The sequence below is a fragment of the Vigna unguiculata genome, chromosome 3, assembly GCF_037176805.1.
Source record: "Vigna unguiculata cultivar grain cowpea cultivar isolate G323 ecotype 2 chromosome 3, ASM3717680v1, whole genome shotgun sequence".
NCBI classification, from domain to species: domain Eukaryota; kingdom Viridiplantae; phylum Streptophyta; class Magnoliopsida; order Fabales; family Fabaceae; genus Vigna; species Vigna unguiculata.
In genome coordinates this window covers 29,585,423-29,602,512 of record NC_140794.1, presented here as the reverse complement: position 1 = coordinate 29,602,512, position 17,090 = coordinate 29,585,423, and the positions used below count along the sequence as shown (strand labels likewise).

The following is a 17,090-nucleotide window of genomic DNA, read 5'->3' as shown; positions in this document are numbered from 1 at the left end:
GGAAAAGATCTGGCTAAAGTCCACATAGGAGGGCATGCATCAGGATGACGAAATATAGGTCAGGCACCTCTTTAACCACAACTATAAAAGATTTCATGAATCAGCATAGAGGTTCATGATCTCCTTGTTTGATGTGTTTAAGGGAGATCAATGATGCTACTACAAGTTTGTTATCGACAAACTTTGTTGTAAACATGATGTAGAGAGTGCTAAATGAGTTGATGGACTAAGGTTGGAGGGCTGAGTATAATTCCAAAGCTTATTCGTCAAGGTTAGTCACAAAGAGCCAACAATGGACCTTCATGTCACAAGAATATATGTTGGTATAAGTTAGTATGCCTTGATAGGTGATTCTAGATTGATTGTCCCATTGTATTTTTTAACATTGGTCACTATTTTTCTAGGGATGTCTACCTCCTTAATGTCCGAAGGGAAGGGGTGGAAACTATCGAGATGTAGAGGACTTGATTCGAGTAGGTAGTGGTTGGGCTTGGTTTGGAGTGAGGGAGGCTTTGACCTCCCTAATTTTTCTCCATATATATAAAATAATATCTGAATAAAAATTATTATTCTTTTTTTATTAATTTTAATACATTCTATATTTTTGGCTACAACAAAAAATTTTCAATATGTTTTCGCACCCACAATTATTTTTCTCAAGATCTACCACTACGAGTAGGGTCCTTGGGGTTCGTAGGTTGTTGGGCAAGAATCGCGCTCTCGTATGTTGCTTAGTCTGTGGGTAGATAGACCTCATGGATCTCGTGCTACGCTTGTGAAATCTGGTGGCTTTTTTCGACCTTCATTAAGTTAAGGTTTGAATGCGTGAGTTTACTACTCGTTCTCGTCTTTTTGGTGATTCTTGTTTATGTCGACGTGTCACCCTGAGTTTGTTTGTTCATTCTCGACATTTGGGTGAGGAGGAGTCCTCTTTGTCTCATGCTGTGTGAGATGGGTTTTTTCCTTTTCAAATGTTGGGTATGGTGTCTCTAAGTGACAGGAGGTTCTACCACCCGATTGGAATTTGGGGAATGTCTTCATGAGAAGACTCTTTTTCAAATTTGTTAAGCTTATGATTTAAGGCCTAAAGTTCTTTGTGAAGTTGAGCTTGTAGTAATTTCATGTCTTTGTGGTGTTGCACTCGAAGTTGTTTAGTTTGTTGGATGATCGTCTTGTTCTTGACTTTGTTGATGGTGTTGGGGTCCAATTCTAATGTAAAGGATGTGGTTCTTGAGTTTGACGTGCCAGGGAATGTTTTACCAAGGTCCCATGATAGACGCTAAATGTTCTTACAAGAATTCGTTGATGAATCTTTGAGGTGGAATTGTTGCTTTTGAATGTTAAACTGCTATTGTCGAGTAAAGAAGCCAAATAAACTCATCCATACAGGTATTATCCGAATTTTTCTCGTGTTGACAAGTAATCTTTCATTTAGTAGATATGAGTATACATTACAAGAAAATCATTAAATAACAACCAACGTTAAGGACAAAAAATAAATAGTCACTAAGTGACTACTTTATATACTAATTTATAAATTAAAAAATATTGATATCTAAAATAATTTTTATTATGAATAAAAATTATAAATAATTTGTGTATTAGATTATAAATTCATTTCTTACATTAATTACAAAGGTTTTAACCAATTAAAAATTAATGAATTTTAGACCAAATTTTTATAATATTATCTATAATTTTTTTTTTAATTTTTAGTTTATTATTTTCAGATAATACACTCAGACGAAATCTATATATTACTCTCTTATGCTTTAAAATAATAATAAAAACCTTCGTGTCTAAATTTTGTATAACTAAATATTTCCATTCTACACGTCTAATAAATCATATTGAGAGGAAAATATTTATGTTGAAGTACATATAATTAGTGATTGTTTTTTTTTTTTATTAAGAATGATGGTACCTGCTATATCCTCCTTATTATTACATCTTTAAAGCACCTACCATGAGTCTTCGATAAACAATTAAATACCTGATAAATGAGTTAATTCTCCCAGCACTTTTTTTAAGGTAAGAAAAGTAGAGGAGCAGTTAAAAAACAATTGTGCAGGGAAGACAGAGGGGAATAAAATAAAAAAAAGATGGACTTCGAGCATAGAGAAAAAAAAAAAAAAGAAAAAGAAAAAGGAAAAGAAAGTTGGTTACAGGGGTGGAGAGAAAAGAGGACACAATATAAGTTGTAATTGCCCCCAAAGCACTGTTCGCTACATGCCAGCAAGGATACAAAACAAAACCGAAAATGCAAAACGAGAGAGTGTGAAGAACGACGCAATACGACACAGCAGCACCATCGCAGTGGTTGAGGAGGAAGGGGATGATGCATTACACGCTCTTGCTCCGATTGATTTAGATTGAAAGCTAAATTGGTGATAGTCTTTTATGATGCGTTGTTGTTCATCCTGTTTGAATTTGCGAGATCGATTTCAGCCATGGATTCGCGACTACGATAGGCTCCAGTCCTTTGCTGTCATCCTCATTTACCTTCAGGTTCCAACCGAGCCTCTCTTATTTCCTGAGTTACTTGTGCATTGTTGTCATTAATTGATTTTTTTTTTTGGCTATTTTGGAAATGCAAGATTGGGTGCGCGTTAATTGGATCGCTGGGAGCATCTTACAATGGTGTGTCGCTCGTAAATCTGGTAGTTGCGTTGTTTGCTTTGGTCGCAATTGAGAGTAGCAGTCAGAGCCTTGGCCGCACCTACGCCTTTCTTCTCTTCTGTACCATATTGCTTGACGTTTGTTGGTTTATTCTTTTCGCTCGAGAAATTTGGTGCGTTCAGTGAATATATTTTATTTCTCTATTTGTTTATTCGATTAATATTTCTCGAGACCAAAAGGTTGAATCTTGGCTGATGATTCTTGCCCCTTAGGATGAGGCATTGACCGTGGCATTCATTGTCTTTATTTTATTATTATGTGACCTTAAGTTATAGATAAAGTGCAAATATGGATTGGGAAAAAAATTGCATGCAGTTTCTTTTATATTGTGTTTCTTTTATAACTGGAGTTTTGCGTTGATCATCTATGTTAACCTGGGAATGCTAACCCTCTTTAGTAAGGATGAGATATGCATGTGAGTGATCTTCTTGTTAAAGCTGAATGTGAAACCACTTGCATTGTTACTAGAATCATTTGTTTCTTATTGTTCCCTAGATTTTATTCCCGATTATAATTCCAAGTTTGTTGAATTTTTTATGTTTTATTATTATGTTCTTGAACTTGAAAAGATTTTACTTCCCATAGTGTATAGTTGCTTTCTAGGGAATTTCTACTGAACAACTTTCCGATGAAATGTTTTCTTCCTTATTATGCAAATATTGTGAACAATTCTCTTCGCTGATGGTCATTTCAAATCTTCAAACTCTTCTGCATCCTATAGTTAATATTCCATCTATGTTTCATGGAGGCCACTGTATGCAACAAGCTTATTGTCATTTTTAATTTGTTTATTTGTAACAAGGTTAAAGCTCAGTAAACTTTAATTTGAGGGGAAATATTATAATATATGGATGTTACTTTATTTTGGAATATCTTAAAATGTCTTGAAACTATGTTTGCAACATCTTATAATATATATGTGGAATCAATTTCTCGTCTAATTGAGGAAGCAATCTTCACAGTTAACTCCGGATTTTTTCACATTTGTTGATTTATTTGTGGGTTTCGGCTGGTAAGGCATAATTATTAGTATAAATAGAAACATATTATTAATATTTAAAACACCATATTAATCTAGTAGAGTATTGTTCAGTCGCTTTATTCTCTCTTCCCTCACATGTTACCTAGACTGTAATTTTAACAGTGTGCATCCTTCATTTAGTATTTTTTTGCCAATTTAACAAAATAAAGTTGCTGCCATATGCAGTGAAGAGATTCAGGCGAACCAATTTTCTATGTTTGTAAGGGTCAGACAAGTGATCATGACTGTGTTTTCCATTCATATCTGATGAAGAACATTATGTGTGTTTGCAGGAACATTTCTACTCAAGATTACACAGCATTTTTCATATTTTCAGTGAAAGTTACACTGGTTATGCAAAGTGTTGGTTTTACAGTGAGGCTATCTTCCTCGTTGTTATGGATTCAAATTTACAGGTTGGGTGCTTCCTATGTGGACACAATTTCTCGAGCAGCAGATGCTGATTTGAGGGGTAGTTTTTTGAGTCCTGTGACACCTGCAGTAGCTAGGCAATGCTCAAATTCCAATGAGATACTTGGAGGTTCTATTTATGATCCATCATACTTCTCATCCTTATTTGAAGATGGTCAAGAAAACAAATATCCAAGTGGGGTAGGCTAAACGTTTCCCAAAACCATATGTCATGATTACTTTTCAGTTGGTATCAATTAGACACTTTGTTGTGCAATTTTGTCTGCCCCAATATTTATATTACCGACAAGCATTTTTATTCACTAGTCCACCAGGACCCTAACTTGTTAGCGACTCTAGGAATGAGAAACATTGAGCCGAAACCATGTTTTTTAGACAACATGGATGCTTTATTCATATAGAGAAAAAAAATTATACATAATAAAGATATGATAAGGGAATAGATAAGAGACGTTCCTCATAATCAAATATAATATAGATATTGTTGATTATAGATTATATAGGATCAACTCTTTTATTTTGATAACACTCCTTCTCAAGCTGGAGCATTTAAGTGGGTATGTGCTCTGCTTGTTGCAAATGTAATCGATCCTTTATCCTTGATCCTATAGAGACTTGGTGAATATGTTAGCCAATTGTTCACTAGGTTTGACAAATCTAGTTTTTTCTTTCTTATGAAATAACAACCCACTTCAATACGTTTGGCCCTCATGATAGATAAGATTAGAGGCAATGTGTAATGCTGCCCAATTGTCACATACAAGGTGTATTTGGGAACTTTCTTCAAATTTAAGCTCTTCGAAGAGTTGTTTTAGCCATCTGAGCTCAAAGTGACTAATGCTATATTCTTGTGTTATGCTTTTGAACTAGATCTTTCCACAATTTTTTATTTTTACTTTTCCATGATATTATTCAAGAAGGACATGGCACCCTAAAATGGAGCGCAGGTGACCTTACCTGCTTAGTGCATCAGAATACCATATAATTTGAGTGTTTGTCTTAGCATCATAAATGACATCGTTTCCAAGATCCTTCTTAATGTATTTTAGGATTCGTATGACTGCATCCCAATGGTCTTGGCAAGGAGAGTTTAAAGAATGTACTATAGTTCTCAAGTTCCTTCACATCTATAGATGGTGGAAGGAACTCATTAAAATCACTTAAGGCATCATGAAGTTGGCTAAGATAAGAACACATAGGACCCTCAAATCATCATGGAGAAAAGTGTTAAGAGGTTTTGGCGCTGTACATCGGTTCTGTGATATTGGTATAAACGGCATGAGACTCGCTCCAAACTGATGCACACATCTGATGGGGATAGAAAATAGTTTTAAGTGAGGCGTGAATAGTGGATTTAATAATACTATATGTTGATCATCTAGTTGTATCTTGGGGATGAACAATGTGTTCCTAATGTTTTATAGGAACAAATTCAACTGTTGTAATAAGGTGAGATTTGTAGCCCAACCACCTTAACCATAACCTGTTTTGGAGGACCAAGTGGAATTGTTAGATTTGTCCATTTTCTTAATACTAACAATATGGTTAGAAAAAATGGAGAATTTGTTTTGAAGGTTGGTGTGGTGTTGAAAGACTTTTTTTGGAAAGCATGGAAAAAATAATAATAATAAAATGACCTAAGGAAAGAGAAAAGTAGATTGGATCACCAAAAGAACTTTAGTGAGGTGGTCACAACAAGGATATGAGCGGACAAAGGAGGTGACTTGGGCAAAGGTTGGTCGGCTATCAGGGGCACCATACGTGCCAACGGAACTTGTAGTAGGAGCAGGAGAGATGTCACTCGTGAGGGCAGGTGTATGGGGGGCTTGAGTTGGCACTTGGACGGTTGGATAGATCAACATGATCCCAGCCTTGTGTTTTCTAGAGGAAAAGGGGATCACAAGAAACTTCACCAGAGGTGGCACCAGAATAGTGAATGCAAACTTGGAAATGGTTCACAAAAGAGAGAAGATCCTCTAGAAACCATTGTTTTCCCGAGCCAATATGATTTTGAAAAAGACTCTAGATACCATTTTAAAGTATAAGAAAGAAAGAAACATTGAGCTAAAATCGTGTGTTTGTTAGACAATGTAGATGCTTTATTTATATTGAGAAAAATCAATGCAATAAATAGAGGATATTTAATATCCTCTAATAAAAAAGATATGTAAAGGAATAAATAAAAACGTTCCTAATAACACATCATTGGGATATTTTTTATTATATGTGAATTTTTCAGTTAATCGAGTTTAGAATTCTTGTAGAGGGATACATGTGCTTTATAATATGTTAGATCATGGATATTTTGAAGGATTATAAAAATAAGATTGGTCAACCCAACTAGAAAATTGAAGAACATTTCAATGCATCACAGTTCAGAATTTTCATTGCATTAGAGCAAAACATTGGTCATAAAATAGTTGAATTGGACTGGTCTAAAAACTCAAACAACTTAGTTTGATTTATTTTAAAAGCTTTTAGTTCTTTTTTTTGTTTAGTTTTTTAATAAAAAATTAGAATGAGAGGATGCTCAAGGAAAGGAGATACCTAGTCAGAACATGAGGTTTATTGCACCTATCAGATTTAAAGATAGAGACAGAGCACCTAACTTTCATGTGGTGTGGGCAGTTTTGGAGGTGCATGAGATGCATTTTTCCGCAGGATGAGTATGTGTAGCAGTGAAAGGTGGGTGGGGTGGGGGGAGGTGACTTTATTTGGTCAGAACATGAGATTTGCTGGACCTGATCAGATTTAAGGAGAGATAGAGTAACTAACTACCTATGTGGCATCAGAAGTTGGTCTATTAGATGCATTTTACTTAAGATTGAGCATTTGTAATGAGTGAAAGGAGTGTGGAAGGTGATGAGTGGTCTTGTTATGTTTTTAGCTTGATTTAATATTGACACTTGACTTTGTATATACTTAAAAAATTTTTAGAACAAACAACATGAATCTCAAAGATGTTCACTACTAAACATGAATTTAATCTATAGGATTAAGTGTAAAACTTGCATATAAGAGTAGAGCAATAATATGAACACCACAATAAAAACATAAGCACATTACAAAGAAGAGATACAAAATAGAATTCCTTGGAAGCTTGCCACTAGACACGACATTAATCCATAGGATTATTCATGTGTGAAGAGAAGAACATGAATATTGTTAGAATCTGTTTTATTATTTGTATTAATTCTGTCAGGATTTGTGTTTTATTATTTCTTTATTTAGCAGATTATAATTGCAGTGTATGATGGTATCCTTGAATCATAGGGATTTGATTGTCTAGGTGCTATTATTATATTTCCTAGAATAGGATTCTAGCCTTGTATATATGAATTGTATTCTCAGAATAATACATTGAATAATTCTACCCTAAATTATGAGAAATATAATAAGAGATATAGGAGGTGGACCAAAATTGAAGAAAATAGAACACTTTCAATTCAGTAAAGAAGATGAATACAAGAAAATAATGCAAGATAGGAACTTATGGGTTGATGGAGGAAGCCACGCCACATGAAGGAGCTTTAAGATAAGTGTTGAAAGGAGTTACCACTTGATCCTAAGATCTAAAATTAGACTCAGATAAGATGATTCTCTTCTTTCAAAGAACTCTAGAAGTGCTCTAGAAAATCTCTCTTAATTCTCATATATTAAAAAAATATTTGCAAAGAGAAGAGAAGGTTATTTATAGTCTAAGACCATTCCTAAATGCATTCTAGTGTGCCTAACATGAAACGTGAATATATAATCTAGAGCTTTGAAGTTTGAATGAAACTTAAACTAGACAAGGTGGGAAAATTTAAGTTTTGAAATTCACAATTCATGTTTAGATCAATGACTTAGATTGGTCCATGTTTCCCATGTCACACATCCCATGCTTCCTTCACACTTGCCATGCCTAGCTTTCTCCTTGACTTTTCTTTCTTTTGACTTCCCTTGCTATGCTGAAATTTAAGTTGGCTTCCTAGGGTTTGGATGACTTCAAAATGGTCGTTACTTCATTGTCTTCCAATTTTTGATAGGTCCAAATGCAAAAGTTATATTCATCTATTTTACACATGAAAGAAAATGAAAGTCATTTTCTAATTTCTAAAATTTACAATCAACATAAACTCAACACTACAAGAATTTATTTATTATAAACTGTTTAAGACCCTCCTTATTCATGCACTCATTAGGAGGTGGCTTGAATTAGTTGGGGCTTGAGAGAGAATGAACACTATCTATCTACCCAGATTGTTGCTTTCTTTCTATTTTTCTGTTTTTTTGTATTGTAGGGATACATAAAGATATAGATAGATAGAGAAAGAAGAGGGTAAAAAGGAAGAAGAACATATAGAGAGAGGAGGAGAGATAGAGAAGACAACAAAACTGTGTTGCACTTTTGTTATTACCATTCAGTTTTCACTCAGTTTTCTAGAATACACCAACCTACCTTAATTATCAGAAGCTATGAATAATTATATCATTTTCTTCTTTATATTTACATATCACAATTAGTCTGTGCTTTTGGTCATGGTACCTATCAAGATCTCTCTTGACAACTTCCCTCAATGCTCTTATTGATATCCCTCTTCTCCTTTTCACCGGACTTAAACATGTAATCTATTCTCCTCATTGGTATTTCCATTGACCCTGTCAAACCAATTAGTTTTTATATTTTTCTCAACGAGTGGTCAAATAGACAAATATTATGCATCCAAGTGATAAAATTTCGTACTTTAACAATATTTTTCTTCCCTCCATATTGTAAGATTTGTGACAAGAGGGACTCCCTTTATTGTTGGCATTTTAGTCTCTGTCATGTTTCAAAGATGCATTTTGCTTCTATGATAGTCTTATGTTTTCAGACCGTCTCTTGAAATTTTCATTTTTTTTTTCAGGAGTGTTGGAAAGTTATCTTAATTGTGGGCACCACTTGCCCGCATATATGCAGCTTCTTTGGGCTGCCTTATTTTAGTCTCCACCACCACTTTCATTGTGCAAGGTGTTTGGTTGCATATCAACTAGTGATATGACCGATGTAGTAGTTACGAGTCTTTTGACAATGCTCATCACAGGGGCAAACATTTTGAAGTTTAGTTTGGTTGCAAGTCCAAATTCTAATATGCCTATATCTATTGTTGGGTCAACTGCATTGCCATACACCAAGCGATAGTCGTAGGCATGAGGGATGTATGTTGTAAAGTGCCCAATCATCTCTGGCTGTCTTAATTGTGGTCTCTTGTAGCTGCCTTCCTTACACCCTCCAACACCTTCAATGTGCCAGGTCTGAGGGTGTCTTGATCTCAACTTTACCAGAGATATAGTCAATGTAGTCCTTCTTATCAAGCTTTGGCATTTTTCACCTTCTAAACCGATTTTATAGGATTAAGTTAGTTTTTAAAATCCAAATTCTAAGAGTGATGGCTTGATTATATGGAAGACTTCTGATTTCATATTTTATCATATTCTTTTATCTATTAATTCTCTATTTGTCTAAACCTTGGTAGGATTTATATGTCTTATTTTATTTGGTTTTAGATGTTCAATCATGACATTACCCATAATGAGTCCACTTCATTTGCTGAAGTTTCTGAGAAGTCACCTGCAGGCAGATCCTATCAGGTTGTGGATGTAAGTATCTACTTAATTAATATGCTCCTTTTTAATCAATTAACCTTTTACATCACTGTTAATCTGTATTAGTTTTTCTATAACCTCATTAAGTTGTTTACTACAGTTTACCATGAATTTTGGTGTTATACACAATGTTGCAGATGGATGAATGTATTTATGATTTTTTTATAATTTCAACAATGGTCCTTTTGGAGTTTTTATTTATTTAGCACATAAGTTTTTGGTAAATATTATAAGGTTAGGTCCTAGTTTGATGCTTTTAGAGGAATAGTTTAACGGTCATCCTGATTTTATGCCTATAAAAGTCCTGCTATGTTTACAAGGAAATAATTTATAGTATTAGTTATAACTGCATCCATTAAGGAGATTCCTATCCAGTGGGCTCCAAGTTGCACTTTGAAGGAGATTTCTTAGGATCGTTAGTTGGTTTGGGATAATGTTCGATGGTTGGCTTCTACTTGGCACATGTATAATGAAGTAATTTTACTTTCATTGATGTTTTGTTTGATTTGAAAGGAATAATCTGAAAGAAAGAGGATTTTACTGTTTTGTTAATTCACTTAAAACAGTACATCAACTTCTCTATTTATAGAGATCTCAAACCTTAAAGTAATAATTACAAGAGATCTCTAGAATCTTCTAAGAGCTTCTAATAACTTTTAATAATACGTTTAATATACTACCAACAAGTTTTAATATTGCATTTAATATTCAACTAACAACACTCCCCCTCAAGCTCGTGAATGGATGTCTATTGTTCCCAGCTTGCATGTGAGATTATGAAATCGCTCAGTGGGAAGACCTTTCGTGAACAAATATGATAACTGAAGTCCAGATGGGATGTAGGAAGTAGTGATAAGGCCACTATCCAGTTTCTCTTTAATAAAGTGTCAATCTATCTCTATGTGTTTAGTCCTATCATGCTGAACTGGGTTGTGAGCAATGCTAATGGCTGACTTATTATTACAATAAAGGATCAGAGGTTCTTCACATGGCACTTTAAGATCATTTAGGATAATTCTCATCCATAGCAATTCACACACCCCTTGTGCCATAGCTCGAAATTCAGCTTCTGCACCAGACCTTGTAACAACATTTTGTTTCTTCCAAGTCACCAAATTTCCACCCAAGAACATGCAGTATCCTGAAGTGGATTTTCTATCTATGATAGATCCCGCATAATCCGCATCAGTATACACTTCCATTATTAATTTTTCATTTCTCTTAATCAGTAATCCCCTTCCTGGACTTTTCTTCAAATATTGAAGGATCTTGTTTACAGCCTATAAATATGTCTCTCCCTTGGATCATGCATGAACTGACTTACAACACTCACAGCATAGGCTATGTCTGGTCTGGTGTGAGCTAAGTAGATGAGCTTCCCAAGTCTTAGATATTGGCCTTTATTTACTGTAGAACTACCTTCATGACTCCCAATTCTATGGTTTTGTTCTATAGGAACTCCAGTAGTCTTGCAATTAATCATACCCGTTTCTTTGAGAAGATCAATAACATACTTTCGTTGGGAAATAAATATGCCTTTCTTTGAGTAAGCTACATCTATCTCAAGAAAGTACTTCAATTTTCCTAGATCCTTCATTTCAAATTGGGCAGCAAGCTTTTCTTTCAACATTTGTTTGTCATGTTCATCATCTCCTGTAACAATCATATCATCAACATAGACCAAGAGTAGTGTAAGTTTACCTTCATGGGAATGTTTGGTGAACATGGTATGGTCACCTTGACTCTGTCGATACCCCATGGAGATCATAGCCTGTGTGAGTCTACCAAACCAAGCACGAGGGGACTGCTGAAGCCCATATAAAGCTTTCTTCAACCTACACACTTTATACCCTCCTTTAGTAGATCCAAAACCTGGAGGAATTTCCATGTATATTTCTTCCTCTAAATTTCCATCTAGGAAAGCATTTTTCACATCAAATTGTTGCAATTCCCAACCAAAATAAGCTATCAATGAGAGAATGATTCTAACTGTATTCATCTTTGCCACCAGAGCAAATGTTTCCTCATAATCAACACCATAAGTCTGAGTATATCCTTTGGCAACTAACCTTGCTTTGTAACGGTCTAATGTGCCATCCGATTTATACTTTAGACTAAAAACCCATTTGCATCCCACTGACTTTTTATCTAGTGACCTGTCAACAATTTCCCATGTTTGGTTCTTTTCTAAGGCACTCATCTCTTCATTCATGGCTTGAATCCAATTCTCATCTTTCAATGCTTCTTGAACTGATGTAGGGACTCTAATTGCATCAATGGCAGAGAGAAAACTTTGGTGCTGCATAGAAAGGTGTTTAGTGGTCACAAAATGGGAGATAGGATACTTGGTACAAGACCGAGTTCCTTTTCTCAAAGCAATGGGCAAGTCATCAAGGTCAGTTTCACAGTTACTATTTAAAGAATTTTCCAAAGGTTCAAGGGTATCAATAGAAGAACTACTTACCCTTGGTTCAGACGATTGAAGTTGTTCTTGGATAGAGTTAGGTTGCTTTTGTCGCCTTTGGTATTGTATACGGAAAAAACTCTCTGGACGACTAGAGTCTGTAGATGACCCTAACTCTGTATTGTTCGGAGCAATTTTAGAGACATCCATAGAAGATGTTTTTGGAGAAGTATTAGGAGAACCAAGAGTATTATCAGAATGAGATAGTTCCTCTATGGAAGGTACAAAAGATGACTCAAAAGATTCAAAAGACCCACCAGCTTCAAAAGAACTCTCCCCTTGAAGCTGAGGACGCATGTAAAAAGATTTAGTTTCATCAAAAGTAACATCCATGGAGGTAAACAACTTTCGACTTGGAGGATGGTAACAACAAATATCCCATTTTATTAGATGCATAACCAATGAAGATGCATTTAATAGCTCTAGGATCTAACTTTCCACGGAATTGACTATGAATATGGACAAACACAACACATCCAAATACTTGACTATGAAGACTAGAAAGAAAAGGAACAAATGGATAGAAGGAAGATATGGACTCAATGAGGCTTAGACCATCTAGAACCCGAGAGGGCAATCGGTTGATAAGATAGGCAGCAGTAAGGACAGCCTCTCCCTAATAAGATTTAGGGACATCCATTTGGAAAAGAAGTGCCCGTGTTACCTCAAAAAGATGTCTATTTTTTCTCTCAGCAACGCCATTTTGTTGTGGTGTGTCCACATATGTGAATTCATGAACAACACCATTCTCGGAAAAGAATTTAGACATATCATGGTTTACATATTCCCTTCCATTATCAGAACGCAAACATTTAATTTACTTTCCAAATTGTGTTTTTATCATACGGAAGAATCTAACAAATAAGTTAAAAACTTCAGATTTTTCTTTCATAAGGAAAACCCACGTAACTCGGGTACAATCATCAATAAAAGTGACAAACCATTTAGCACCAGATATACTAGAGCTTGATGTAGGCCCCCAAACATCAGAATGAACCAAAGCAAAAGGGTTAACACTCTTTGTATCACTAGAAGGATATGTGGCACGAAGGTGCTTTGCAATTTGACATACATCACATTTAAATGACTCAACAGACTCTTCGGTGAACAAGGAAGGGAACATAGACTTTAAAACAGAAAAGGACGGATGTCCTAGACGACGGTGGAGAAGCTAAATTTGAGAAGACTCAAGAAGTGCAAGACTGGAGACAAGAGGTAGTTGTTTGTCTACCGATACTATTCTTAGTTTCCAAGATCTTAAATATCCGAGATCGTTCAACAAACTAAGCAAGAGTAATAGCATCTTTGCTATTCTCAAGCTTCAAGTTTTGATACTGGTCCAACTCAATCCACAAACCCTTCAACTTTCCATAATATTCTGAAACAAAGAGAGTTCCTTGCCTGACGCCAAAGATCTTGCTTTCTAACTCATAGCACGTAGAGATGTCCTGTCGCATAGAATAAGTAGTTGCAAGGTCCTCCCAAATTTTGCGAGCACTAGATTAGAACATATAATTTTTACTTATATCTGTAGTCATGGATCTCCATAACCATGCAATGATTCGTGAGTCATCATTATCCCAAATCTGAAAATTGGGATTATCCGAAGAAATGGCCTCTCCTTCAATGTGATTGAGTCTTCTCGTACCCTTTAGTGTTCGTCTGATAAATTGAGCCCATTGGAGATAATTTCGACCATTAAGGCGGTTGTCATCCGGCAATTGTGGAAGATCGGCATTGCTTAGTGGAGTTGCCATGCCAAAAAAATAAATAATAGGAATTCCTTAGGTCTCTCCTAAATGCAAATGAAAGGTAAGACAGAAAGTGACAGCAACGCAACGTGACAACAACATTGATGGCAGCAATGTGACAACAGCTGTGATGGAACAACGACAGTAGCAACGAGACAACAACAACGATGTAGCAACGACAACAACAGTGATGCAACAGCAGCAGAGGATGCAACAACGATGACGGCAACGGTGATGCAGTATCAACAATGAAGAAACCACAACTTGGAGCACTTCAGGCAACCCAATAATTAAAAGAAATGGCTGCACTTTAGACAACACTAATGAGAACCGTAACTAAGACAAAAAAGAAGAAATGCGGAAGCAGGGCTCCCTAGATCGGGAGCTCTGATACCAACTTGAAAGGAATAATCTGAAAGAAAGAGGATTTTACTGTTTTGTTAATTCACTTTGTTGGAAGTCTCCTGTTGGAAGTCCCACATCGACTAGAGATAAGGCTAATTCATAATATATAAGTGAGGTGCAAACCTCACCTTACAAGCCGGTTTTGTGGGGTTGAATTAGGCTTTAAAACCCACTTCTAACATGGTATCAGAGCCTGGTTAGAGCCTATCCTAGCGAATTTTCTTGGACATTTCGTTCCACCTGATATCGGGCCGCTAACGGACCACCCACTAATTTCTTGTCCCACGCACGAGATGAATATACCTCGGCGTGAGGGAATGTGTTGGAAGTCCCATATCGACTAGAGATAAGGCCAATTCATAATATATAAGTGAGGTGCAAACCTCACCTTAAAAGTCGGTTTTGTAAGGTTGAGTTAGACTTAAAGCCCACTTCTAACACACTTAAAATAGTATATCAACTTCTCTATTTATAGAGATCTCAAACCTTAAAGTAATAATTACAAGAGATCTCTAGATCTTCTAAGAGCTTCTAATAACTTCTAATAACTTCTAATAATATATTTAATATACTACCAACAACTTTTAATATTCAACTAACAAGAGTAGGTATTCTAAGGTTTCATTTTCTTGGAATTTTCATGGACCCAAATTATAGGCAGACTTCAGTTTATATCATGGCATATTTGTTCCATTTATCTGATTACATTGTTATAATTTTTTACTGTTCTATTGAATAGGAGAATTTTGAATTCTTTGGTTTATTAGTAAACTTTCTTTTGAGCTATTTAAGCAGTCTTGTGAACAATTAATGTTTGTTGTCTGCTAATTCTCTCTGGAAAGGATTATAGTTAAGGATCCATCTAAGGGAGAGCCTTTTGTTTGTACAATTGAACATAATTTGATCAAATGAATGGTCTATTATTGATAGGAAGGCTATATAAAGCTCTAGCTTGTAATGTGTAGTTGTGATTGAAAGACTGAATGTCATTTAGTCAGCAATGGCTCTGTTTGCTCTTTTATGTCTATTATTTTTATAAGAAAGACGATTATAGACTTGCATAAGCATAAGCCTGCTATACTTTTACATATTATGTACAACAATTATAATGAACAAATTAATATTTGGTTATTATTTCTAAGTTCATAAATAGTCAGTGCACATTACAACATCCTCACAGACAGGCAATTCCTTGTAGCTCATTCCATCCATATCTTAGTTTCTAGCCTGGTTTCTGAATATTCTCATCTCTTTGTATTTTTCACTTACCAGTTTGACTTATGCTGAAGCCCGTCCTTCTGACTTTTATTGGTGCCCATCCTCAAATTGTGCATTTATCTTATATTATGTGGATGGCATTACCAAAACTGGGAATAACATTAATTGCATTTTTCATTAATCTCTAGTATTATTTTCAAGTACTACTGCATATATTTTTTCTCCACATACAATTTTAATTGAATTATTCCTTGTCCTTAATATTTCTCACTTATGTTTTCCTGCAAAGAAAGGAGTTGTTTAGATTTTCTTCTTAGTTTGCTCCTTTTTTATACTCGTTAATTTGATGTCTACTGCCATTTGATCCACCAAAATCGGAGATATTTATTTGATACGTAAATTCCTTATAAATATGATCTGGTTATCTGTCAATGTATAGTATATATATATAAATATGTTTTGGTTACGATCGGTCTTTGTCCTTGCAGGAAGAGAATGGGTTGGTTAAGAGGGAAATTGTTTGAAATAGATACGCATAAACATTGTTCATACTGTGGGAGTGGGTCTTGTACCATATGCAATTTTGTTGGCAAGTTTCTGACTGTGAAAGTTGGTGGAAAGGAGAGGTGCACTGATTGGTACACATGACAATGATATCATGATTTCCCCAGAACTAAGGAAACCATTCTGGTTGTGTCAAAATATCTGGGTTTCACGTTGCTGACAAATCTGCAAATGGGCAAGAAAGCAGTTTGCTACACTGCACTCCAGCTTTGCATGCTACGTCTATAGGTATAGGTGAACAAGGGTCCTGGGGATGTATTATCTTTTTTCCAGGATTCTATTTTGCTTTTTGTTTTAAATTTTGCAGTGATTGATTAGGGGCCAGTTAGTAAATCTGTAGTTACCAAGGAACGCTAGCAAAATATTTTTTTTGTTCCAATTTTTTTTAAAACTAGACCATCATACACGGTATTAAAGATACTTTCAATGAATTAGTGTTCATATTGAATTAGTGTTCATATTCATATTGTAATTGAATTACGCAGCACGTGAGCGCCTGTCGATTCTCCAACGCTTACTGGACATGGTCAAGCAAAACATATCATCAACGTGAACTCGAAAAGACACCCAAAATTGTAGAATTTAAATTTACAAAATGAAAATGTTAACTGCTTTTTGATCGTATGGAATAGTTACTTAAGGTTTATTTTTCTTTTTATTGCTTCAATTACTTTGGTCACATGATAAGCTGCTTTCAGGTACGAGTATTAAAGTGTTATTGTTGTACTCAATGCACGTGATAACTTTAATGTTTGAAGACTTAATCAAAATGTTCAAGCAATAAAAGCCACCTGGATTATGTTGTTGGTTAGGACTAACAGTTTTGAATAATTTACACATTTTAGGTTTAAATTTTACTACTGTAGTTATGCTACTAAATTCACGATCTCAGTGTTACGCTGCTAGAAAAAGTGAGGTCCTTTCCAAT

At 35.2% G+C, this 17,090-nt stretch overlaps 1 protein-coding gene across 1 annotated transcript; it reads left to right on the top strand.

The window, feature by feature from the left end:
• Window positions 1-2,241: 2,241 nt before the first annotated feature.
• On the top strand, window positions 2,242-16,610 carry LOC114175968 (uncharacterized). Its single transcript, XM_028060833.2, has 5 exons — window positions 2,242-2,508; window positions 2,598-2,791; window positions 3,994-4,312; window positions 9,662-9,754; window positions 16,087-16,610. Exons 1-5 carry the CDS (start codon window positions 2,401-2,403, stop codon window positions 16,120-16,122), a joined length of 750 nt encoding a protein of 249 aa, XP_027916634.1. The 5' UTR covers window positions 2,242-2,400; the 3' UTR covers window positions 16,123-16,610.
• Window positions 16,611-17,090: the final 480 nt, after the last annotated feature.

Bases quoted from the DNA above. Each gene is read 5' to 3' on its own strand.
- LOC114175968 (XM_028060833.2), top strand. From the start codon at position 2,401: ATGATGCGTTGTTGTTCATCCTGTTTGAATTTGCGAGATCGATTTCAG. The intron at 2,792-3,993 runs GTGCGTTCAGTG...GTGTGTTTGCAG, and splicing joins CTTTTCGCTCGAGAAATTTG to GAACATTTCTACTCAAGATT. The intron at 9,755-16,086 runs GTAAGTATCTAC...TTGTCCTTGCAG, and splicing joins GATCCTATCAGGTTGTGGAT to GAAGAGAATGGGTTGGTTAA.